The sequence below is a fragment of the Hyla sarda genome, chromosome 4 (assembly GCF_029499605.1).
Source record: "Hyla sarda isolate aHylSar1 chromosome 4, aHylSar1.hap1, whole genome shotgun sequence".
In the NCBI taxonomy this organism is placed as follows: Eukaryota; Metazoa; Chordata; class Amphibia; order Anura; family Hylidae; genus Hyla; species Hyla sarda.
Window position 1 is genome coordinate 144719467 of NC_079192.1, and position 27163 is coordinate 144746629.

The window sequence follows — 27163 nt, forward strand, 5'->3', positions numbered from 1 at the left end:
CTGGATGGTTCATGGGGTACTTTGATATAGTTTATCTTCAGCCAAAAATCCACTATTACACAGGGACATGTGTGGCCCACAAGCAATTTTCTTTTTGGCAGTGTGGAGGCCCAGTACGGGAGCTGTTACCCTGTACCCTTGCTGCCCTGTCGGGCAGCCTCCCTGCAGTGTCCCCTGGGCCCTGCATCTGTTCTACTGTAATTGTATATTATCCCCTATGTTATGTATATAAGAATGTTGTATCTTTAAGAAAGGTTAACATGTGATCACCAGTTTTCATGTGAGTTGTCATGTGATTATTACTCAGGAGGTATCAGTGACTTAAGGGTGACCATTGGGACCCCACCAGAGTCTCCCCCATAAAAGCCCTGGGAGGAGTCTCTTCTCTCTCTTAGTTCCTGAGTCTTTGCTGAGGTGCAGTCTAGTCTAAGAGTGTCTGGACTCATAGGAGGCCTCAAGTCAAGTCTGCAGCCACAAGCTACAAGTCTACAAGTAAGCAAAAGTCACAGCTTAGTCTGTCTCCAGTCGCGTCAAGTCAGTCACTGTCATCTATTGTCAAGTCAGCGTGGCCTGCACTAAACTGTCCAAAAACACTGCAAGTCTCAGCAAGCCCTTAAGATCTCTGAAGTCACTGGTCACCTCTGTGGGCTATACACTGTATACACTGTTCCATCTGTCACTCAGTAAAGCTCCCGTTGTCCATAACTTGGCGTCTGAGTCATTATAGCCCCCGTGCCTAGCCCAGGATCCAGCGGTATACTTTCAGTATTGAGGATAAACCCTTCCCTGGCGTCACGAATACAAGGGGTTAATGCCATCTGCCCCTAGGGTAATTCCATCTGCTCTGAATCTCTCACGCCATACCACAGCAGGTTAAATGAAAAAGCGTTTACTTTTTCAGTGACTGAAAGCTGGCCATAGCACACAGCCTTATTCAGCCAATATTTTCTCCATGTAATACAGCCAGACTCTAGATAAGCACAAACTCTACAGCTATAAAATGGTAGGAATTTTTTAATTGAGTGTATTTAGAACAAAAGAGTTTCGTTTTATAATTAGGAAGCAAATGAAGAATAATAAAACAATTGGGCACAAAATTGCCCATAGTCTTTAAGATGGCTTGGCTGAGCAAGTATGTTTTTCTTTCAGTAACGTAAGACAGTCTTTTATTGCCAAAGGGACAAAGGAATGACTTACTGAAATCCAGTCCACTTTCAAGTTCAGGACATGTTTACCTGATATGGTCCCGTACTGGAATACTCCGGCATTTAAGTTTTTTTTTAAAATCGTAGCCATGCTGCCAGCATTAAATAAAAAGCTTTTACTTATCTCCAATGCAATACTTTTTCCGGTGTCAGGGGTCAAAGTGCAGCAGGAAGAGAATTGCAATGGGGACCCGAGCAGCATTACTGGAGGCACCAGGGAGCCGTGGGAAGTAAGTAGAGGTTAGTATTAATGCTTGCAGCCTGGGCCAAAAAAAAAGGTTAAACGCCAGAGTACCCCTTTAGGCTGGTAGGTCACATGTCTGACAAAAGTGCAATAAATAAACTTATCTTATCTCAAAAAGGCAACCTGACAATATTTCACTGTATAAAGCCAGTTATCAATATAAGTTATCAAGTCCACCAGTCACTAGTTGATAGTAGTGGAAGGGTCCTGCTGTTAAGAACTATTAGCAAATATGCTGTGGTGACCAAGTGAATACTAAGCGATGCTGAAAAGTAAATGAGGCATAATATGGTAACGTAATTTAACTGGTATCAGTGTAATGTACAAATGTCAAGGTTTGCATATCTTTTCCAAATGTAGTTTTATTCAGACCTGTTAGTATGGCACACATGCTACAGATTATTAAAATGCTTCTCTCCTCCTACGTAAAGACTTCCAATAAAACTGCGGAGTATTACACGCAAATACAGACATTTTCTTTGTTGCTGGCAAATCTCATGCAGACTATATTGCACTACATTTCTACCAAGTATGTCTACTCTAGGCAAAAGCATAAGTAAAGCATCACCGAAGAAGAACAATGCAGAATCTAGATACTTGAAGAAATTACCTTCTGAGGAATGCGTTTCACACAAATGGAATGAAGGAAAGGAAGAAACACAATGCAACGGTGAGAATAAATGAACACATTTACTTTAATGAAATAGATGACGAATAAAATGGATTTATAATGTGCTGCTATTAACAAAAGTTCAACCTGTTCATCACAATCTAAAACGAGAAAATCAAAATGTCCTGTATAAATAAATAAACATGTTCAATGTTTGGAAGTTGCGCTAATATGTTTGCAAATACCAATATACTGCAAGTAGATTCCTGGGGCTGTGGTACCCAGTATACACATGCAGCTATAAGTCTTGGCTCAGTACAGAATCTCTTTAACAGCAGTGTGGCAAACTACAGTGTCTATATTGGTCTTCCAACTAATGTATAAAAAGTACATATTTATGTGTGTAAAAAAAAAAAATTAAGAAAAACACAGAAAGCGACATACAAAAGGTGCATTTAACTTTGAAGTATCAAATGCAGATTTTCCCAACCAGTATGCCTCCAGTTGTTGCTAAACTACAGCTTACAGCATGTTCAGACAGCTTATGGGTGTCTAGGCATGCTGGTAGTTGTAGTTTTCCAACAGTAGGAGCTACACTGGTTGGGAAATACTGATCTAAGGCAAAGATTAAAAATACAGATTTTTTTTTCCTCTCTCAATTAACTTTACGTGCAGTTTACACAATTTCCACAAGGGGGCGCATTTTACATTGGCAAATAAAAACAAAGGAAAATTATATTTCATGTATTACTGAAGATTGATATATTACTGACAACGTTACATAAGAATGTATATACGGTACATTAAGACACCCGTACAGCATGATGGCTCACTGGTCCTAGCACTATTTGACTAGAGGTATCAGCAGAGAGTTGGCATAGTCTCCCTGCATTTGTAAAGTGCATGTGTGATAAGGAAAATAGATGTGAACCCCCAAACAAGGACAGACTGAATACATGTATAACTAAAAGAAAAAGGTGTGTGCAGCTCACAAGGGGTTGGGGTAGGAGACTGAGGTTATCTGTGACACTGAAAAAGAAGAATTAGACCATAGGGCTAAGAAATGTATTGAAAAATTGATATTACAATTCAGATACTGTGTGGACAGAGAGATGCCGCAGCGCCCTTGTGGATCCTCTATCGGTGGTCATACAGTGGAGACTAACAAGTGATAAAAAGAATAATGATAATAAAAATAATTAAAAAAAACTCCCCTTAAAATGTCAATATAAAATGTAGCAAACAGTAGCCGGTAAAGCAACATATAAAGTCTCTCTGGGTATTTAGCCCAAAAGTTGCAGATCCTATATACAGGAGTAAAACAGTAGTTGATACATGCAATTAATGTGCAGCTATACACCGGTTCTACAGGCCTATATGCTGTATATTTGGGGTTTGAGTTCCTGTAAGGGAAAATTCGCTACTATGTAGCTTCAAGTTCATATTCCTGCAAAGTAAATATGTATTGGTGTATATCCAGTAGTGCGATGCTCCTGTGGAAAAATAATACGCAGATGCTGCCGGTGATAGAGAAAGTTAGTTCCGTATATATTCCTGCAAAGGGAAATATTAGGGGACTCTGTCCCCGCTTACCCGGTGGCGATCTTCTTCTGTCTGGTCTGTTCTGCTGACTCCCGTGCTCTAGCTGACCGAGGCGGCCCGTTGGTAAGGCAAGCTGTCTCTAGCTGCGAGCGTATGGGGATGTGCGGCATCCTGGGATCTTATGGGGCCGGCCTTGTGTGTTAAAAGGCGCGCATCGGGTGAGCTGGTGATATGTAAGCTGTCCAAGTCTGCGCTGAGAAGTGTGGTCACGGCAGAATCTCTGGAAGTGTATATTCGCAAGCAATTGCAGAAAAAAATTCTAGGAACATGCATTAAAATTGCAGAAAAAATTTTAAGGACATGCAGATACTAAAAGTGATAATGTTTATATGAGGTGGTGAAATCATGGTATGGATGAGACGTGTAGTTGCAAAAATTGGCATGGAAAAAACATAAGATCACATATATTGGAAAGGGAGTACAATGGGTGCATTCATCATATAATTAAATAGTGTCACATTAAAAGTCGCTAAAACATTTATGAGTGAATGGTGTATAGGATATTCAGTGTGTGTTACTCGTGAATAAATAAATCAAGGTGAACTAAAATGGAAATGAAAAGTACCGTATATACTCGAGTATAAGCCGACCCGAGTATAAGCCGAGACCCCTAATTTCAACCCAAAGTCCCTGGAAAAGTTATTGACTCGAGTATAAGCCTAGGGTGGGAAATACCTCATCCCCCCCTGTCATCATCCAGACCCGTCATTAACATCCTCATCATCCCCTTGTCATCATCCCACACATCCCCCCTTCATCATCCCCTTGTCATCATCCCACACATCCCCTTATCATCCCACACATCCCCTTATCATCCCACACATCCCCCCTTCATCATCCCCTTGTCATCATCCCACACATCCCCTTATCATCCCACACATCCCCCCTTCATCATCCCCTTGTCATCATCCCACACATCCCCCCTTCATCATCCCCTTGTCGTCATCCCACACATCCCCTTATCCCACACATCCCCCCTTCATCATCCCCTTGTCATCATCCCACACATCCCCTTATCCCACACATCCCCCCTTCATCATCCCCTTGTCATCATCCCACACATCCCCCCTTCATCATCCCCTTGTCATCATCCCACACATCCCCTTATCATCCCACACATCCCCCCTTCATCATCCCCTTGTAATCATCCCCCAGAAAATGAAAATATTTCTATCCTCTCGTGCTTGTGTTGGATAGAATACTCCCCCTCCCCCCCGCCAATGACACACAACAGGTAGGACAACTACAAACTTCCTGACACTCAACACAAGCACGAGAGGATAGAAATATTTTCATTTTCTTTCATTTTTTTTTATCTTACATTTTTATTTGTATTGTACTACTATATTATTTATTATTATTTTATTTTTATATTTAGTTTCATTACTTTTCATTTTATTTATCCTTTTTTTAAATTTTTTTAAAATAATTTTTTCCTACTTTTCATTTCCATTTTAGTCCGCCTTTATTAATTTATTAATGAGTAACACACATTGAATATCCAATACACCGTTCATTCATAAATGTTTTTACGACTTTTAATGTGACACTATTTAATTATATGATGAATGCACCCATTGTACTCACTTTCCAATATATGTATTCTCATGTTTTTTCCATGCCAATTTTTGCAACTACACGTCTCATCCATACCATGATTTCACCACCTTATTGATAAACATTATCACTATGTATGTCCTTTAAATTTTTCTGTAATTTTTTCTGCATGTTCCTAAAAAAAATTCTGCAAGTGCTTGCGACAATATGCCTCCTCTTTAACCTTATTTAATTGTCTTAATGATAAACAATATTACTACCAGTTCTCTGTTTAAATATATACAGCGGATGATTTTACCATTATCTACCTTTCCCATCTTTTTAACCTTTCCCAATCCAGTCTGATATACTGTCCTGGCTTTTGACCATTCTATCTGGGGTTCTTTCCCTTCCCTTTTTCTCTGTTTGACCATTGGCAGTATATAAGAGAGCTATTCCCCATCATTGGCTGCTACCGAGGAAAGGAGGAGCCCACCTGAAACATGTCTAGCCCAGACCTGATCCCCAATATTTGCTCTTACATTGTGGCATACACCTCCAGAGACTCTGCCGTGACCACACTTCTCAGCGCAGACGTGGACAACTTACATATCACCAGCTCACGCGATGTACGCCTTTTAACACGCAAGGCTGGCCGCAGAAGATCCCAGGACGCTGCACACCCCCATATGCTCGCAGTTAGAGACAGCTTGCCTTACCAACGGGCCGCCTCAGGCAGCTAGACCACGGGAGTCAGCGAAACAGACCCCTAACATTTCCCTTTGCATGAATATATACGGAACTAACTTTCTCTATCACCGGCAGCATCTGCATACTATTTTTCCACAGGAGCATCGCACTACTGGATATACACCAATGCATATTTACTTTGCAGGAATATGCACTTGCAGCTACATAGTAGCAAATTTTCCCTTACAGGAACTCAAACCCCAAATATACAGCATATAGGCCTGTATAGCTGCACATTAATTGCATGTATCAACTACTGTTTTACTCCTGTATATAGGATCTACAACTTTCGGGCTAAATACCCAGAGAGACTTTATATCTTGCTTTACCGGCCACTGTTTGCCACATTTTATATTGAAATTTTAAGGGGAGTTTTATTTTTATTATTCTTTTTATCAGTTGTTAGTCTCCACTGTATCACCACCGATAGAGGATCCACAAGGGCGCTGCGGCATCTCTTTGTTCACACAGTATCTGACTTGTAATATACATTTTTCAATAAATTAGTTTTTCTTAGCCCTATGGTCTAACTCTTCTTTTACCTGCACATTGTGTCTATCTCCTCCTGTTTCTCCTCCCCCCCCCCTTTGTCGATTCTCTACTGTAACCCCTTTTTTCCTATTTTCTACAAATTCATTTGTTTCCTGACCATTCCAACATAAGTACTTGAGGACTGTATCTTTTTGCCTTATATTTCTATTACACTTTTTCAGACTGAATACAGCCCTGCAAAATATGTTGCCAGAATTAGAGCCATAAGAAATAAATGTCCCAGTTCTGTTAAAGTGGTACTCCACTGGCCAGTGTTTGGAACTAAAAGTTCCGAATGCGGTTTTTCCACTGCGGGGGCCAGCCACGCCCCCTTTGTGACATCACGACCACGCCCCTTCAATGCAAGTCTACGGGAGGGGGCGTGACTGTCCTCACGCCCCCTCCCATAGACTTGCATTGAGGGGGCGTGGTCGTGATGTCACAAGGGGGCGTGGCTGACCCCCGCAGCACGAAAACAGCATTCGGAATATTTAGTTCTTAACGCTGGCCACTGGAGTACTCCTTCAATGACCACATGTAGATACATGACAGCAGTCAACATTTATCAATCAGTAAAAGGGGCATGGTCTTCCAGTCGCAATGCATTCTCCGCCCATGACAAATCGAAATCCCTTTGTTATATATATAAATGTTATTTTTAAAATGCCCACATCTCAAGGGGAAAAAAAAAACTTATTTCAAAAGCCTATAAAATACCATTCACATTTACATCAGTGCCATCAACCCAACAACCTAAGAACAACTTACCCAGAAAATGACATGGGCTCTGCTAACTGACCTACAGATGTTTAATACAGTTATGGCTTCCAGTTGGCACATTAAAGAACCAAACATTTCACTGCACTCTTGTTTTACCAACCTTACTCGCTTTAAGAACTTTTACTTGATCTTCAAATACTGTATCTTTATTCTTATCAAGAAAGCCGTCACATTGATATTCTACCTGTAAATAATGTTATAAAAGAAAGTTATAAAACTTTTGTTCACATACAGGAGTTTTCTGTACGACATTCGAAAATAATGAAAAATAATAAAACAGGAAAGTGCACCCAGTAGTCAGCTTAGGATCTCTGTTTCATGGTTTCTTGTATGACTAAAACAGAGACAAAGGATCCATTATCTAAGTAAAAACCTACTCTATATTTAGATGTTTGCATAATGTAGTATAGAGAGGACTCCTCAGTACCCTTGTCTTAGAGAGCACACATGTACATAGCAGCTGATGTATTCAGAAAACTGCATAGTATTAGACATGCATATATTGCATATCTTGTAATAACATATGCAGTCTGAAAAAAGGGGTTTTGTACAGCCCCTTAAAAGGGTTTACCAGTCACAGCATATTGATGGCCTATCCTTAGGATAAGCCATCATTGTCAGATGGGTGCAGGGCCAATACCAGGATACATCATTGCATTTGCCTGAACTGCAGCATCCTCTCAGAGAGAAACAGAGCTTGAAGCAGGTGGCTCCGTAGATGTGTAGTGGCCGTGCTGGGTAACAGCAGCTTGGCTCCCACTAAAGTGAACCCTCACTATGCTGGCACAGTGGCTCTGCCAAACAGCTGGTCAGTAGGGTGTCAGGTGTCAGACCACCACCTACCAGAGATTGATGGCCTATCCTGACAAAAAAAGGATTTGGCATGTTGAGTTTTAACTGCCCAACCCTTCTCTCAGTACAGAACACATGAATGTTCACGTGTATGAAGGGACTGGGAGAAACAGCTGTTGGATGAAAGTCCCCTTTAGTAAATAGGAGTCTATGTTACCTTATCAGCAAAATGTTGGATGATAAATGCTACATTGGACAGACGTGGTTTCTCAAACAATGAACAAGTTTTCAGGTGCGTGTTGTACAGTTTCTGGGCCCAGGTATTGTCTGTTCCTTTGGGCATCTGCAAAAAAAGACAAAACAAAAAAAAAAAAACATAAAATAAAGGCAATTCTTTAAGACAAAACATTCCTCAGCCCTCCCAAACTATACATTAAAGTTTATAGCTTTCACTATTTATATATTTATATATATATATATATATATATATATATATATATATACACATACACACTGTACATTTTTTTCTTCTATTTTATGACTAGTTGATTATTTAAGACATCATTGTAATGAAGTACAAACATGTTTTATTACAATAGCAGCAATGCAGAATAACCAGCCTCTCCTACCTTACATTCTTCATCAAGCAGGTCCAGAATACCCATTTTGGCCTCTATAAGATTAATGCATGGCTGGTTGTCATAAAAATCTATCAAAGTCCATGGGATTTGTTCCTTCATGTACTCTTCTTGTTCCAACTTAAACACATGCTGTAAATAGGACACAAAAATGTATATCTCAGAAGAAAACAAGAATGCAGAAAATACAAGTCTGGGGTAGAATACACAAGGGTATGTTCACACTGCGGAGTTCCCACAGAATTCCTTGAGCGGAATCCCGCAAGTAAAATTCCACACAGTGAACGTTAGCATCAGTGTGAATAGGTCCTCCGCGAGACGCGTTCACACTGCGGAATTTCAGCGGCGGACAATTCCGCGAGCACTGCATAGCCGTCAATGGTGATGGCACAGTGCCAAGCGGCCCTACCGCAGCTGCCGGCTGCCAGGCCAAATCTCCGCTTGCTGAATTCCACGAGCGGAGATTCAGCTACATATCCGTAGTGTTAACATACCCTAAGGCCAATACTTTGGCAAAAGCTTTCTCAGACTTATATTACGTAGGATAGAAGCTGTGAATGATATTACTAGTGGGTCATTCATCATACTGGGTTTCTAATACAGAACCTCAATAAAGTACGTAAAGCTTCTGTTTAGAAATGTTGGACCAGATTTTTCATGTAAGATCTCAATAGATAAAATCTTTACATTTTTTTTTTTTTTTTTTTTTGAAACACTGAGGTTTTCTTTAGGTCCAGGAGATGACAGGACAGTATCAGACATGTACTAGTTCCTGATAACACATAGAACAATAGTGACTATAAGTAAAAACTCTACATGTCACACATATGACATGGATGTTTCTCTGTCCAGGCGCCGCTATGGTTTGACCAATTAAAGTCCCCAAATAAAGTTACACTAAGCGCTACTCTAAATAGTTTGTTTGTTCTTTTCTGGTAAATCTCCAGATAATCTGACAATAACTTTCAATCACAGTAATAAAAATATCCATAAAAACGTATAGTAAACGCTAGTGAATGACTGTAATGTATCCTTTAGTCTACTATCAGTATAAAGGCATTAGGTCCTAAAAGGAGAATTATCTTGCTGCAAAACATAGCTTTAGATCACAGGGGGTCAGACCACTGGGGCCCCTGTGATCTACATCTTGGGACGACGGCTTTCCCCAGGAACGGGGAATGTCGACCCCCGCACAAAGCAGAGACTGACACACCCCCCTCCATGTATCTTTATGGGAGAGCCGAAGATACAGCTGGGGTCGACATGCTCCGTTCCCGGGAAAGCCAGTGTCGGACCACCCCCGCATGATACTTCTAACTACTTACAAGGTTAAACTGCTGCTGTAGCTTCTCATTGGCGTAGTTGATGCAAAACTGCTCAAAGCTGTTAATTTCAAATGTTTCAAATCTATAAGAAAAGAAGAAAACATTCATGATTAATAATAGGGCTCAATATATGGAAAAAAAATCACTTTATATAATAAGTATGGGCCATTGTGGAAGTGGATGAGGAGTTGTTGAGAGTTACTATGACCTATAATCACTGTAGAAAAGGGTGAGGTGGTGCGGGGAGAACCACTATCTGCAGCTGGAGGTGAACAAAAAGCCAGAAACAGCCGTGCTATAAAGGGTACCTTTCATCCAAAAAACTTTTGATATATTATAGATTAATGTATACAGAATAACTTTCCAATAGCATGTTATTAAAAAATATGCTTCTATCCATTTAATTTCCCACTTTGAACAAATGACCACTAGGGGTCTCCCTACCAGTCCTTTTTTTATAGATTTCAGACTTATGCTGGAGTCCTAAATCTCAGACTGCAGCCGGGACACAGACAAACTCCCTGGCAGGGAGCAGTGCTGAGTTTGTCTGTGTCCCGGCTGCAGTCTGAGATTTAGGACTCCAGCATGAGTCTGAAATCTATAAAAAAGGACTGGTAGGGAGACCCCTAGTGGTCATTTTTTCAAAGTGGAAAATTAAATATAAAGAAGCATATTTTTTTAATAACATGCTATTGGAAAGTTATTCTGCATACATTAATCTATAATATATCAAAAGTTTTTTGGATGAAAGGTACCCTTTAATGGGAATTGTGTAAACAATGCAGCACCATGAGCTACACTGTTTCCATATCTCCCAGTAACCAGTACTGGAGTTCTATAAACAGTAAACCACCCCTAGATGCCACAAAGCAGACTTGGGGGGGGGGTCTTTTAATTTTGGCATAGGGGCAGGTCCCATGGACCCGCATCTATCAGTCATTTTAGGGAAGTGGTCTTCAACCTGCGGACCTCCAGATGTTGCAAAACTACAACTCCCAGCATGCCCAGACAGCCATCGGCTGTCCGGGCATGCTGGGAGTTGTAGTTTTGAAACGTCAGGAGGTCCGCAGGTTGAAGACCACTGTTTTAGGGCATATCCCGTGGCTATGCCATGAATGTTGAAATGGAAATATCCCTTCAAGTGTGAAAATGCATGTATAATTCTTACTCATAAGCAACTATATGGAGCAGAATAATGCATTTTACATGGTTAAAGAGAAGTTCTATTTGAAAAAAAATCAAACCATGTGACCCAACGTTAAGGCAGCAAAGTCACCAAATGTATCACATTACTTTTTGAGCCATTCAAATGTATGCAAGACTATGGGAAGCTGCTTAAAATAGATGATTACATACTCGGCACAGAAAAGATGATCTGCAGACAGCTTACTGTCAAAATATAAAAAAAGATGATAAAACAAAGAATAAAATGACATAATGCTATGTTATTGACAGAGCAACGGCAGGGACTGAAAGTAAGAAATGCAGACAGATCTAATGCGACATCTGCTATGATCACCACGGCAAACACTAAAAAGTACTGAAAAATAGTGGTTCCGTGTTAGGTAAACTATTCTGTGTTACATATTTATTATACCGAGCTCGATATGGCGCTGTGACATGGGATCCACTGTGTTTGTGAGCAGCACATCCAAAATAGTATGCAAATCAAGGTGGATGCCAGCCGAAACAGCCCAGGTCAGTCTGTAATACTTGAGCCACGATATAAAAAAAAAAAAAGCTCTGCAACACCCCAAATTCAGTGAAGAATGCCCTTTATTCAGCCATGTTTTAGAATACAGCGTTTCAATGGCCTCTTGCCATCTTTCTTACGTATGCTTGAGAAAGATGGCGAGAGGCCCATGAAACGTATCCAGAAGCATGGGTGAATAAAGTGCATCATTCACTGCAGAGCTCTGTTTCATATATATATATATATATATATATATATATATATGTATAAAATATAATAAAAAAAATAATAGAAAGGGAACATATAGCCTCATTGTAACAAAGCACAAGTCCAAAGTTTCAGGCCTGCACAACCTTCAGCTCCAGACACAGGTTAACGTTGGGCAAATGTACCACAGTGAGTGAAGTTCCATGCACAAACACTTTTCTGATGAATGAGATTCATGCTTGGAACTGCGCTGAGCGTGGTACGGCTGCCTCAACAACTGTACCGCCTAGCATGGCCTGCGTCTTCCCGCACTGGAGCTGAATATCACAGAGGCCTGTAGCTTAGGACTTATGCTTTAGATATTGATGCCCTATCTTTAGGATAGGCCATCAATATTTGGTGGAAAGCTGAGTTTCCAGACCTTCATTAATCCACATGGGTAGCTGTGCATTGTATTGCCTTACATCCCAATCACTAGAATAGGACAAGGTGCAAGACCAACTACAGCTATCTGTATGGAAAATCCTGTAAACACTAAAGGGAAGCAAGAGCTGCACTTACTTTATTGTGCTTGATGGTGGGGGCCCCAGATAACAGAACCCTACTGTTCAAACACTGATCGTAGTGACAAGCCAAACTTAAAACGTGTCACTGTAACCTACTACTGAATGCGAATAAAATGGAACTTAAAAGGGGTACTCTGCCCCTAGACATCTTATTCCCAATCCAAAGGATAGGGGATAAGAGGTTTGATCGAGGGGGTCCTACCTCTGCACCCGCTATCTTTCTGCTGCACCCGGCGTTACGTTTAGAACGTCGGGTGCAGTGCCGGGGGCTCGTGATGTCATGGCCATGCCCCCTCAATTCAATTCTATGGGAGGGAGCGTGACGGCCCCTCCCATAGAATTGCATAGAGGGGGCGTGATTATGATGTCATGAGCCCCCGCCCTGCATCGCCAGTCATCCGGCATGGAGCGAAGTTCACTCCGTGCATCGGATGTCTGGGGTGCCACAGCCGAGATCGCGGGGGTCCCGAGCGGCGAACCCCCGTGATCAGACATCTAATCCCCTATCTTTTGGATAGGGAATAACACATTTAGGGGTGGAGTACCCCTTTAAGCCATCAATGTGTTTAATGCAAATCATAAAGCTCCATACCAGTAATGTGTATTAGTTATTTCTTCAGTTATTCATTTTCTTTTATTAGCATCTGTGAATTTTATATAAGCTTGTGTGACAACAGTTTTAAAACACAATATTAGAAGTGATACAACCATGTAAAGCAATATATAAATGTTCATTGGAATATGCTATTTACCCATAAATGTCCAGGACTCCAATAAAGGAATTTTGCTTGGCAGATGACAGTAGAGCTTTATTTACATGATTAACAATCCAGGTGAACAAGGAAGCATAGATGTGTTTGGACAAAGCATCTCGAGCATTGGTGGCCTGTAGCCGTGATAGTGGCTTGATATAGGTCTCCGCAGCAGTCACCAGTTTTCGATGGCAGAGCCAGTGTGACATTTCTTCATAGTCCACTCCCATTAGATCACAAAATATAAGTAGGGGTTCATGTTTTGGCTGTAAAGAAAATACAAAACCTTAAGAAAACAATTTACAAAAACTGGAAAATATATACAGCTCACCCTCATAGTGTTCGGTCTCTGCTGCTCATCCAGTCTGGGTGCACAGAAAACGTGGCCGCTCCACGAGGCAAACAATACAGGAAGAGATCACTTGAAAAAATCCATAGTGAAAAACTCCAGCACTTCCAGGGTGGATAAAAAAAGTATAGAATTTATTCAATCTCCATGGAGGTAAAAAACATGCATAGAAGGCAGGACAATACAATAAAAACCGACGCGTTTCGTTAGCCTTTGTCAAGGTATGAGAAAGGATAACGAAACGCGTCAGTTTTTATCGTATTTTCCTGCCTTCTATGCATGTTTTTTACCTCCACGGAGATTGAATAAATTCTATACTTTTTTATCCGCTCTGGAAGTGCTGGAGTTTTTCACTATGGATTTTTTCAAGTGATCTCTTCCTGTATAATTTACAAAAACACCAAGATATAATGTGCCGGCATTATGTAGAAATATGGGGGGGGGAAAAATTGACACACTAACCCAAATAAAACTAATAAAATATCTTGGTTAGTGTAGAACAATTGCTATCAGATGCATCAGATTTTTTTATGCCTCTGTAGCTTAAAAAGGATTTGTTATTAGCCCTGTTTAATACTATTTTACCCGTTAACGGCAACGTACGTAATTGTACATCCTGATGGCTGGGACTTAGCGCACCAGGGCGTACATTTATGTCCAGTGCAATGGAGTAGTGCTTGCTTCATGCACGGCAGGTCCCGGCTGCTATCGTCAGCCATGGACCCTCCAGTAATGGTGAACATCAGCGATCACGTGGTCTTCTTCTCTGGTCTACCTTCCAGAGAAGTAGATGGCCCATAATACTCATCAGTGCTATGCCTAGGCAAAAAAAAAAATAATTACTAATTACTAGTAGTTACTAGTAATTACTAAAAATTACTGCAGATAGTCCCCTATGAGGACACAAAAAGTGAATAAAAAAAAAAAGTTATTTTTTTAAATGTGAAAAAGCCCCTCCCAAATAACATTTTTATTTGCCCCTTTTTCCCCTTTTACTCAAAAAAAGCATAAAAAAATATAAACATATTTGGTGTCTGTGCATGCGTAAATGTCAGAACTAGCAATATATAATGTTAATGATCCTGTACGGTGAACAGCATGAACGTAAAAAAGAAAAAAAAAGTCTGAAACGTCTGCTTTTTGGCCACATTCCATCCCAGAAAAATAAAATAAAAAGTAATCAAAAAGTCACATATACACAACCAATATGAATAATAGCTACAGATCAGGGCGCAAAAAATTAGCCCTCATACAGCCCCATATACGGAAAAATGAGAAAGTTAGAGTGGTCAGAAAACATACTAATTTTGTTTAAAAGGTTTGTACTACATAAAAAAACAATAATCAATTATAGTAAACCATGTAAACATGAGTATCATTTTAATCGTATTGACAAAATAAATAGTACATGTCATTTTTTCCATAAGGTGTACCATGTAAAAACAAGATTTGCTGTTTTCTTTAAAATTTCCCCTCTAAATAATATATCTTTTTTGGGAGCGCTGTACATTTTATGGTAAAATAAAAAAGGTGTCATTACAACGTACAATTGATCACACAAAAAACAAGCCCTTATATGGGTCTGTGGATGGAAAAATAAATATAAGGTATGGATTTCAGAAGGCAAGGAGGAAAAAACTAAAACATAAAAATGAAACTAGCTATGTCCTTAAATGGGCACTGTCACCAACTTTATTTTTTGATATGTTGTAGTACTTATGTACTACAACATATCCGTAATATATTTTCATTATTTATTTTTTCATTTTGAGGGTGAATTTTACGTTTGAAAACCGGCCACTAGGGGTCACCCTCCTAGCGGCCGGCTGCAGCCTGGCGTGACGTCACGCCTGAAAAAGGACTGATTTTGGCCTGGCAATCAGTCCTTTTTCATTTAGGCTGCTCTCGCTCCCTGCCTGTCAATCAGACAGGCGGGAGCGAGCGCATTGGCTCCCCGGCCACTGGCTGGGAGGCCACTCCTCCCGCACGTGTCGTCGCCGCTGACCCTGCACGCCCGCTGCCGGACTCTGCAGTATCAGTAAGCATCTGAAGGAGGGGGACAGGGGGAACTGGGTAAGTGTTTGTGACAGGGGGAACTGGGTATGCGGGGGGGGGGGGGGGGGGGGCTGTGTGTGACGGAAGGAACGGGGTATGCGGGGGGCGGGGTGTTTGTGAAGGAGGGGACGGGGTATGCGGCGGCGGGCGTAGCGCCGCATGGCACTAAGTTATAGTTCATTTACACAGGGTGCCTCCAGCTGTTTCACTACTACAACTCCCAGCATGCCCTGACAGCCAATAGATGTCAGGGCAAGCAGGGAGTTGTAGTGGTGAAACAGCTGGAGGCACCCTGTGTAGATGAACTAAGGGCAGAAGTCCCCCCCAGCAGGCATCAGTGACGTGGTGCCTGCTGGTGAAGTCTGCATGGTAGTGAGCACACTACCAGGCAGACAAAAAGTTGTTTTTAATATAGTAAAAAAAAAAATATTTAAAGCAGGGAGGGGGTTAGGGATAGATGGGCAATAGGCAGGGACAGAAAAAATATAGGATGGTGGGAGCTACCCTTTAAAGGGATACTCCAGTGGAAAATGTTTTTTAAATCAACTGGTGTCAGAAAGTTATACAGATTTGTAAATTACTTCTATTTAAAAATCTTAATCCTCCCAGTACTTATCAGCTTCTGTATACTACAGAGAAAGTTGTGAAGTTCTTTTCAGTCTGACCACAGTGCTCTCTGCTGACACCTCAGGAACTGTCCAGAGCAGGAACAAATCCCCACAGCAAACCTCTTCTGCTCTGGACAGTTCCTGACACAGACAGAGGTTTCAGCAGAGAGCACTGTGGTCAGACAAAAAAGAACAACTCAACTCCCTCTGTAGTATACAGTCACTGATGAGTACAGGAAGGATTAAGTAATTTACAAATCTGTTTAACTTTCTAGCACCAGTTGATTTGAAAAATAATTCCACTGAAGTAGCCCTTTAAGGCCAAAATGGACTGTGTCCTCAAAGAGTATCTGTCATTGTTAAGCATCTGCCCTGCTCCTCCCCGGAGCGCTCGCGGCGTTCCTCTCTCTGCAGCGCCCCGGTCAGACCCGCTGACCGGGAGCGCTGCACTGACACTGCCGGCGGGGATGCGATTCGCATAGTGGGACGCGCCCGCTCGCGAATCGCATCCCAAGTCTCTCACCTGTCCCGGTCCCCGTCTGTCTCGTCCTGGCGCGCGCGGCTCCACTCCTTAGGGCGCGCGCGCCAGCTCTTTAAGATTTAAAGGGCCAGTGCACCAATGATTGGTGCCTGGCCCAATCAGTCTGATCAGCCTCCACCTGCTCCCTGTCTATATAACCTCACTTCCCCTGCACTTCCTTGCCGTATCTTGTTGCCTTTGTGCCTTGAGAAAGCTATTATTGTGTTTGCCTTACCAGTGTACCTGACCTCTTGCCGTTGCCCCTGTCTACGATCCTTGCTGCCTGCCCTGACCTTCTGCTACGTCCGACCTTGCTCTTGCCTTATCCTTTGTACCGCGCCTATCTCAGCAGTCAGAGAGGTTGAGCCGTTGCCGGTGGATACGACCTGTTTGCTACCACCGCTGCAAGACCATCCCGCTTTGCGGCGGGCTCTGGTGAAAACCAGTAGCAACTTAGAACCGGTCCGCCGGCACGGTCCACGCCAATCCCTCTCTGACACAGCCTGCCGAATGCTAACAGTCATCAAACCATATTTTCTGAAATAACTCAGATAACAAAATTTTCCGAGCTTTAAAAAGCTCTGTATCATACCTTTCCCTTTGCTTACTTTGTATAAGGTGAAAGTGGGCGTTCCCCAGCAGGCATGACGTCACTGAAGCCTGTGAGAGCTGGGCCTCGCCATGCCCCGCACGCACTTCCTGAGTTTGGTCTCCTGCCAGGTTGGGAGGAGACCGAACTAACTGTTTGACTTGGGGCAGGGGACAGAACAGGGCCACCTAGTGGACATTTTTTCAATCACATTAAAAACATATAAAGGTTGAGGATCTTAACAGCAATTAAATAGCAAAGTGTCTTCTAATTACATAAGGAAAAATATATTAAACGTATAGTTTGGCGACAGGTACCCTAAGTGGTTAAGGGCAGAATAACATGGAACATGTTGTTACTGTTGGTTATAGTTCTGCAGTATTCTTGAGGGCAGATTTTCCCTGGGAATGATGCAGGGAATGATGGCTGACTACAGTGTAAGCAAACACATTATACATCTTTTATAGAAAACAATGTCAGGCACCAGGTAGCGGGTAAAAGTCCTCTTTATTGAAGCATTGCGATAAAATCCAAGCAGTTGGCTTCTACACTCTGCTTGTATTTTATCTCTATGCTTCAATAAAGAGGACTTTTACTCGGTACCTGGTGCCGGACATCGTTTTCTACATTTGGTTTGGTGAGGGGTGGCGCTACCCCATAGCCAGGGCACAGCAGCGGGAGCAAGGAGTTAAGCGGTTTTCTCCATACATGAAGTCATTATTCATCTTTGGTTTAACTGATCAGAAGGAAGTCCCGGCCTACAATCCTCTCCTGAATAGATGAGTCGGCTGTAGATGCTGAGCCACCATGCCTTATGATTGTTTCCTCTGTGGTAACTAAAGCACATTACTCCCGTCAGACTTATATAGACACTGTTGTTTCAACAAACTTTGCATAAACAGCACCAGTAAATGTAAGAAAATGCAACGATCATTCACTCTCAGTTCAATACTCAAATCCGTCTTGACAAACCAGACAGATTATGAGCCAATATGCTGCCTATAGAAGTCTATAAAGAGATGAATGGATGGAGGAGCACTGAGAGAGGACTATAGGGCAGTGTTTCCCAACCAGGCTGCCTCTGGCTGTTGCAAAACTACAACTTCCAGCATGCCCGAAAAGCCGCATGCTGGGAGTTGTAGTTTTGCAACAGCCTGAGGCACACTGGTTGGAAAAAACTGCTTTAGGGAAAACTGTAAATTAGGCTGTGTTCACATAAAGTGGTAAAGTGCCACGTGGTCAATTACCATGCTACAAATGGCACTCTGAATTCACACTTTTTGTAATGTGGTTACTGGCCATGTGGTTTCTACAGGTAAGAAAAACAAGTTTTTCGCTTTCAGTCCAAAAAGAAAAGAAAATGTGCAAAGTTTGCTGCATAGTCTTTTCCTGCATGGCCCACTAGTTATGTGTGAACTCAGTCTAAGAGGTAGAGTATGTAAAGAGGTGGGAAGAAAAAACAGAAAAATGCCAAAGTGATTTATTGGGAAGAAATAGGATATGTTCACAGCTGCATTCATGTTTCTGTTCCATCATAAAAACAAAAAAATAACGGCATGCTGGATCTGTTACATGTCAGATCCCAACAGAAGCCAGGACTAGCAGGAATCCTTGATATCTTGTGGTGCGGTAATAACTCAATTATGAATTATGGTTATAAAAATATTAATTATGAAAACATTTTTTTGGGAAAATTATCCAAAAAAAGATCAAAATTATGACCTGGTGAATTGGAGACAAAGCTAATAAATACAATTCACATCTGAGTCCGACTATTTCCTCAGATATCAACAAGTTCTTTTATGACACGATTACATTAACGCTTATGGATGTAGTTTTGCAATATACAATAATACACAGGTATTATAAAGGTATGCAGATTTATTGGTTATAAGGTTATAAACATAAATGAGTAATAAACACAATGATACATGCAAATAAATATCAATTAGACATGTTAGTAAGCATTATAAGCTTGTTAATTGCATACCTATAGTAGAACAATACATGTGAGTAGTAAGTAACTTGTTACAATAAAACATGAGCTATGAGGTCAGGATATCATATAAGAAAAAGGCTTATACATCACTGTCCAGAGAAAACTCATGATATCAAGATGGGCAATATCTAATCAGAGACATATCAATATGGAATGCTAAATACACTCCGCCTCTTCTAACCAACTACACATCACATGACATGAATGGGCAAATCCATCTAAGGATATAAACATGGAAGACATTTTTTACACTTCCACCCCATTCTGGACTATGTTCTACAGCTGACTTTGGTAAGATTATTAAAGGAAAACTGTCAGATATTTTCTCCTGCACTATCCACAGGTTCTGGTGGATAGTGCGGGAGACGCTGATTAAAACAAGCCCTACCTTACCCCGATCCGTCCGGCCGTTCGTCCGCAATTGTCGTTTTATTATATGTGGAAATCTTGCTGTAACTGGCACGGGCGGGGCTTCTGCAGGTTAACTGGCACGGACGTCAGCGCCGCTTATGAATATTCATCCCCCCTCCCTCAGTTAGGAGCGGCAAAGAGATGGAGAACTGGAGGGAGGGGAATGAATATTCATAAGCAGCGCTGACGTCAGTGCCAGTTAACCTGCAGAAGCCCCGCCCGTGCCAGTTACAGCAAGATATACACATAGAATAAAACTACAATTGCGGGCGAACGGCCGGGTGGATCCGGGTAAGGTAGGGCTCATTGGAATCAGAGTCTCCCGCACTATCCAACAGTACTTTGCATAGTGCGGGAGAAAATATCTGACAGTTTTCCTTTAAGACAATTAAATAGCAATGATATATGATCTCGCTAGACTATATTTTAGGAGGAAAGACTTGAAGCAAGTTTCCTGTGTGGGAAATTTACTTATAACACTTAGCTTGGCAATTAGGAGTTCTATCAATATGTATAAGCAGTAATTTAAAAGGGGTACTCCAGTGGGAGAAAATTTTTTTTTTATCAATTGGTGCCAGAAAGTTAAACAGATTTGTAAATTACGTCTATAAAAAATTAGTTATCCTTCCAGTACTTATTAGCTGCTATATACTACAGAGAAAGTTCTTTTCTTTTTGGATTTCTTTTTTTTTTTCGGTCCACAGTGCTCTCTGCTGACACCTCTGTCCGTATCAGGAACTGTCCAGAACAGGAGCAAATCTCCATAGCAAACATATGCTGCTCTGGACAGTTCCTGATACAGACAGAGGTGTCAGCAGAGAGCATTATAGACAGAAAAAAAAAGAAATCCCAAAACAAAAGAACTTTCTCTGCAATATACAGCTGCTAATAAGTACTGGAAGGATAAAGATTTTTTAATAGAAGTAATTTAGAAATCTAACTTTCTGGCACCAGTTGATTTAAAAAAAAAAAAAAAAGTTTTCAAGTGGAGCACCCCTTTAATGCTTTGATGGATTTGGTACACTTGTAGAGAAGAGACTTGTGGTCTACTTAGAACCTATACAACATGGCGGACACATCATGCTATTATGCTATTAAACATAGCGATTCATTTTTGGGGCATACAATAAGTATGACAGGATAATAAAAAATAATAATAATGCAGTGTGTTTATAAAATATCACTAATGCATTCAGCAACTAAATGAAAATCAGGAAGAAAACCACCCAAATGAAGGTCAAAATGACACTCTTGACTTCCATCGACTCATGGAGGTTTACAGATGGTTACATTTGTTATGTGTGTCAGGAGATTTCCCAATGACACAGCAAACATGTACTACAAATGTGGTACAAACAAAATGAGGTTTAGCTAGGCAATGACATTACAACTACCAAAAGATCATTAGGTAGACTGCTATGTGTAAGGATCAGGGCAGGTACCAGACACTTCCAGCTGATCTCATTATAAGGCAAAATAGATCAGCAGTGAGATCCAAGTCAATAAGTCTATCTAAGGTCAGTAGAGGTTATCGTTGCCTATAGTCATGAAGACTGTGGCCAATCCTTCCTAATTTACCTTGATCTGGGGACTGTAGGATACTGACAGCTTAGCTCTCCAGCAGGGGCAAGTTTCAGATTAGAGTACCCCCCTTCCATATTAAATACGCATGTACATTACTATATAAAAGCCTGTTCACACACGTCTAATTGCAAACACACTTTGTTATTCCAGACAATGGAAGGTGAACTAAATAAGTCACTGAAATCATTCTAATAATATGTTCTAGTGAACATTATACATACATTAAGCAATGGTAAAGGACACTTACCGGAATTAAACAACTGTCACTATCCCGAGACTTAATGTCCACATTTCCAAAGTGAAGTATAGAAGCCAAAATCCTGAAGATTCCCATCTGATGCTGATCTCCGATCCCTTGAAGTAGCAGTTAGAAATAAAGAAAACTCATGTAAACAGAACGAGGAACATTTAGTAGATATAATATGGCCAATGACAGAGTGCTACCCACCTAGTAAAGAACAAGCTTGCCTTGTGTTCCTTAGTTCTTTTGCATCATCAACTCCATCAATCACGGGGCTTCTCCCTTGCTTGGTATAGTGGAAACTGTTGGCATTTCCTGTTGGGAAAAAGTGGAATTGTGCTTAAAAATGTGATCACCATTTGTTAAAAACTAAACAAAAACTAAAAAACTAAACAAAACAAAAAAGATTACACAAAAATAACTAAAGATAACCTTAAGAAGAATTACAGAATTACATACCCTGGAATGGGGTTCTGTTGGTGAAATATGCCCATAGGGGAAGATTTATCAAAACCTGTCCAGAGGAAAAGTTCTCCAGTTGCCCATAGCAACCAATCAGATCGCCTCTTTCATTTTTCACAGGCCTCTTTAAAAATGAAAGAAGCGAGCTGATTGGTTGTTATGGGCAACTGCACAGTGCACTCTTCCTGTGCACAAGTTTTGATAAATCTCCCCCATAACCTTTAAAGAAATTATTCAGCACAAACTATTTTCATGTCCTCAAATCCCCAAAAACCTAAATATCTATCAAATACTTGAGACAGGGGTACACACAGCCTATGCCCAAGAACTGCACTCTTCCTGCTTGGTTTCTATATCACTAATAGTGCCCAATGTATACAATACATAGTGACAGGCCTCCCTGTCCATTAAAGGGGTTATCCAGGAAAAAAACTTTTTTTTATATATCAACTGGCTGCAGAAAGTTAAACATATTTGTAAATTACTTCTATTAAAAAAACTTAATCCTTTCAGTATTTATGAGCTGATGACGTTAAGTTGTTCTTTTCTGTCTAAGTGCTCTCTGATGACACGTGTCTTGGGAACCGCCCAGTTTAGAAGCAAATCCCCATAGCAAACCTCTTCTACTCTGTGCAGTTCCCGAGACAAGCAGAGATGTCAGCAGAGAGCACTGTTGCCAGACAGAAAACAACAACTCAACTTCAGCAGCTGATAATTATTGAAAGGATTAAGATTTTTTTAATAGAAGTAATTTACAAATCTGTTTAACTTTCTGGAGCCAGTTGATATATAAAAATAAAAAAAGTTTTTTCCTGGAATACCCCTTTAATGTTGGAGAGCAGGTTTCGTTCATCTTAACATCCACTGTCATAAACAAGTCATTATACAAAGTGACTATAATGGCACTAGCAAAAGTTTACACTTTGCTTTTAAAATTAATTTGCAGATCCTCATACCTTTTAAAGGTAGTGACTTTATATTTAATATACTAGCTGAGTACCCGGGACTGCACGGTTTTTCTTGCCTTATCCTTGTGGGGGAGGAAAAGCAACGAAGGAGGAAGCTTTTGTCCTCATATCCCGTCCCCATATCTAAACCTCATATCCCGTCCCCATATCTAAACCTCATATCCCGTCCCCATATGTAAACCTCATATCCCGTCCCCATATCTAAACCTCATATCCCGTCCCCATATCTAAACCTCATATCCCGTCCCCATGTGTAAACCTCATATCCCGTCCCCATATGTAAACCTCATATCCCGTCCCCATATCTAAACCTCATATCCCGTTCCCATATGTAAACCTCATATTCCGTCCCCATATCTAAACCTCATATCCCGTCCCCATATTTAAACCTCATATCCCGCCCCCATGTGTGGAGGGTGTGGCTTGCCAGTAACTGACACATTCACCAGGAGATACAGAGCGGAGCTTGTGGAGTAAGGCACCAGAAGTCCTATATACTTGCAGCGGACTTGAATCAAAAAACCCCATCCTTCACATATGGGGTTAGGTTAGTGGTTAATTTAACTATTATATATTTTTATTTGACATATAAGTAACATGTGACCAAGTATTAGTGAAATATCTCCAGCCGTACTAAAGTGCTGGAACATACATTTCCCATAGATTTGCATTGGACTTTAAACAAAAACCCAGACCCTCGCAAATTAGGGTAGGTTAGGGTTAAATTAACTATCCTATATTTTTAGTGGACATATAAGTAACATGTGACCAAGTATTATAAAAAATATCTCCAGTTGTTTGGAAGTTATGCAGTAACATACATTTCCCATAGACTTGTATGGGACTTTAAATAAAAACCCTGACTCTTGCAAATGGGGGTGGGTAAGGGTTAAATCACCTATCCTATGTTTGTAGTTGACATATTAGTAACATGTGTGCCAAGTTTCATGTTCATATCTTTAGCCGTTTGGAAGTAATGCTGGAACATACATATTGGGGGAGATTTATCAAAATTTGTCCAGAGGAAAAGTTGCTGACTTGCCCATACATCCAATCAGATCGCTTCTTTCATTTTTAACAAGGCCTCTACAAAATGAAAGAAGTGATCTGATTGGTTGCTATGGGCAACTCAGCAACTCTTCCTCTCTACAGGTTTTGATAAATCTCCCCCATTGAGTAACATATACATATTATATTATAATATTATATATATATATATATATATATATATATATATATATATATATATATATATTAGCATATATGTCCCAAAACCTAAAGCAGCAAATCCACACCATATTGCTCACAATTTGGTGGCGAAATGCCAATGAAGATTTTTTCCAGCTTTTCTACTGCATACGATCTGCAGCATGTGGCTGTCCACCTAGAGTAACAATAGTGTTACGCCGAGCGCTCCGGGTCCCCGCTCCTCCCCGGAGCGCTCGCTACACTCTCGCTCCCGCAGCGCCCCGGTCAGATCCACTGACCGGGTGCGCTGCGATACCGCCTCCAGCCGGGATGCGATTCGCGATGCAGGTGGCGCCCGCTCGCGATGCGCACCCCGGCTCCCGTACCTGACTCGCTCTCCGTCGGTCCTGTCCCGGCGCGCGCGGCCCCGCTCCGTAGGGCGCGCGCGCGCCGGGTCTCTGCGATTTAAAGGGCCACTGCGCCGCTGATTGGCGCAGTGGTTCTAATCAGTGTGTTCACCTGTGCACTCCCTATGTATACCTCACTTCCCCTGCACTCCCTCGCCGGATCTTGTTGCCATTGTGCCAGTGAAAGCGTTCCTTGTGTGTTCCTAGCCTGTGTTCCAGACCTCCTGCCGTTGCCCCTGACTACGATCCTTGCTGCCTGCCCCGACCTTCTGCTACGTCCGACCTTGCTTCTGTCTACTCCCTTGTACCGCGCCTATCTTCAGCAGTCAGAGAGGTTGAGCCATTGCTAGTGGATACGACCTGGTCACTACCGCCGCAGCAAGACCATCCCGCTTTGCGGCGGGCTCTGGTGAACACCAGTAGTGACTTAGAACCGGTCCACTAGCACGGTCCACGCCAATCCCTCTCTGGCACAGAGGATCCACCTCCTGCCAGCCGGCATCGTGACAGTAGATCCGGCCATGGATCCCGCTGAAGTTCCTCTGCCAGTTGTCGCCGAACTCACCACGGTGGTCGCCCAGCAGTCACAACAGATAGCGCAACAAGGCCACCAGCTGTCTCAACTGACCGTGATGCTACAGCAGCTACTACCACAGCTTCAGCAATCATCTCCTCCGCCAGCTCCTGCACCTCCTCCGCAGCGAGTGGCCGCCTCAGGCCTACGACTATCCTTGCCGGATAAATTTGATGGGGACTCTAAGTTTTGCCGTGGCTTTCTTTCACAATGTTCCCTGCACTTGGAGATGATGTCGGACCAGTTTCCTACTGAAAGGTCTAAGGTGGCTTTCGTAGTCAGCCTTCTGTCTGGAAAAGCTCTGTCATGGGCCACACCGCTCTGGGACCGCAATGACCCCGTCACTGCCTCTGTACACTCCTTCTTCTCGGAAATTCGAAGTGTCTTTGAGGAACCTGCCCGAGCCTCTTCTGCTGAGACTGCCCTGCTGAACCTGGTCCAGGGTAATTCTTCCGTTGGCGAGTACGCCGTGCAATTCCGTACTCTTGCTTCAGAACTATCCTGGAATAATGAGGCCCTCTGCGCGACCTTTAAAAAAGGCCTATCCAGCAACATTAAAGATGTTCTGGCCGCACGAGAAATTCCTGCTAACCTACATGAACTCATTCATCTAGCCACTCGCATTGACATGCGTTTTTCCGAAAGGCGTCAGGAGCTCCGCCAGGATATGGACTTTGTTCGCACGAGGCGTTTTTTCTCCCCGGCTCCTCTCTCCTCTGGTCCTCTGCAATCCGTTCCTGTGCCTCCCGCCGTGGAGGCTATGCAAGTTGACCGGTCTCGCCTGACACCTCAAGAGAGGACACGACGCCGCATGGAGAATCTCTGCCTGTACTGTGCCGGTACCGAACACTTCCTGAAGGATTGTCCTATCCGTCCTCCCCGCCTGGAAAGACGTACGCTGACTCCGCACAAGGGTGAAACAGTCCTTGATGTCAACTCTGCTTCTCCACGTCTTACTGTGCCTGTGCGGATATCTGCCTCTACCTTCTCCTTCTCCACTAAGGCCTTCTTGGATTCCGGATCTGCAGGAAACTTTATTTTGGCCTCTCTCATCAACAGGTTCAACATCCCAGTGACCAGTCTCGCCAGACCTCTCTACATCAATTGCGTTAACAATGAAAGATTGGACTGTGCCGTGCGTTACCGCACGGAACCCCTCCTAATGTGCATCGGACCTCAAAAATTGAGTTTTTGGTCCTCTCCAATTGCACTTCCGAAATTCTCCTTGGACTACCCTGGCTTCAACACCATTCCCCAACCCTGGATTGGTCCACAGGGGAGATCAGGAGTTGGGGTACCTCTTGTTTCAAGGACTGCCTTAAACCGGTTACCAGTACTCCCTGCCGTGACCCTGTGGTTCCCCCTGTAACCGGTCTCCCTAAGGCCTATATGGACTTTGCTGATGTGTTTTGCAAAAAACAAGCTGAGACTCTTCCTCCTCACAGGCCTTATGACTGTCCTATTGACCTCCTCCCGGGCACTACTCCACCCCGGGGCAGAATTTATCCTCTGTCCGCCCCAGAGACTCTTGCTATGTCTGAGTACATCCAGGAAAATTTAAAAAAAGGCTTTATCCGCAAATCCTCCTCTCCTGCCGGAGCTGGATTTTTCTTTGTGTCCAAAAAAGATGGCTCCCTACGTCCTTGCATTGACTACCGCGGTCTTAATAAAATCACGGTAAAGAACCGCTACCCTCTACCTCTTATCTCTGAACTCTTTGATCGCCTCCAAGGTGCCCACATCTTTACCAAACTGGACTTAAGAGGTGCTTATAATCTCATCCGCATCAGGGAGGGGGATGAATGGAAAACGGCATTTAACACTAGAGATGGACACTTTGAGTATCTGGTCATGCCCTTTGGCCTGTGCAACGCCCCTGCCGTCTTCCAAGACTTTGTTAATGAAATTTTTCGTGATCTCTTAAATTTCTGTGTTGTTGTGTATCTGGACGATATTCTGATTTTTTCTGCCAACCTA

At 42.2% G+C, this 27163-nt stretch overlaps 1 protein-coding gene across 2 annotated transcripts in view; it reads right to left on the reverse strand.

Annotated features, from left to right (window-relative positions):
- Positions 1-27163, reverse strand: part of MYO5A (myosin VA) — a 198946-nt gene that overhangs the window by 71822 nt on the left and 99961 nt on the right. For both annotated transcript variants that reach the window (XM_056572329.1, XM_056572328.1), the window contains exons 8-14: positions 21795-21902; positions 21594-21700; positions 13232-13497; positions 10014-10095; positions 8680-8820; positions 8268-8393; positions 7359-7442 (exon numbers count right to left, since the gene is read on the reverse strand). In XM_056572329.1, the coding sequence (XP_056428304.1) occupies positions 7359-7442; positions 8268-8393; positions 8680-8820; positions 10014-10095; positions 13232-13497; positions 21594-21700; positions 21795-21902 (914 nt within the window). The remainder of the gene's footprint in view (positions 1-7358; positions 7443-8267; positions 8394-8679; positions 8821-10013; positions 10096-13231; positions 13498-21593; positions 21701-21794; positions 21903-27163) is intronic.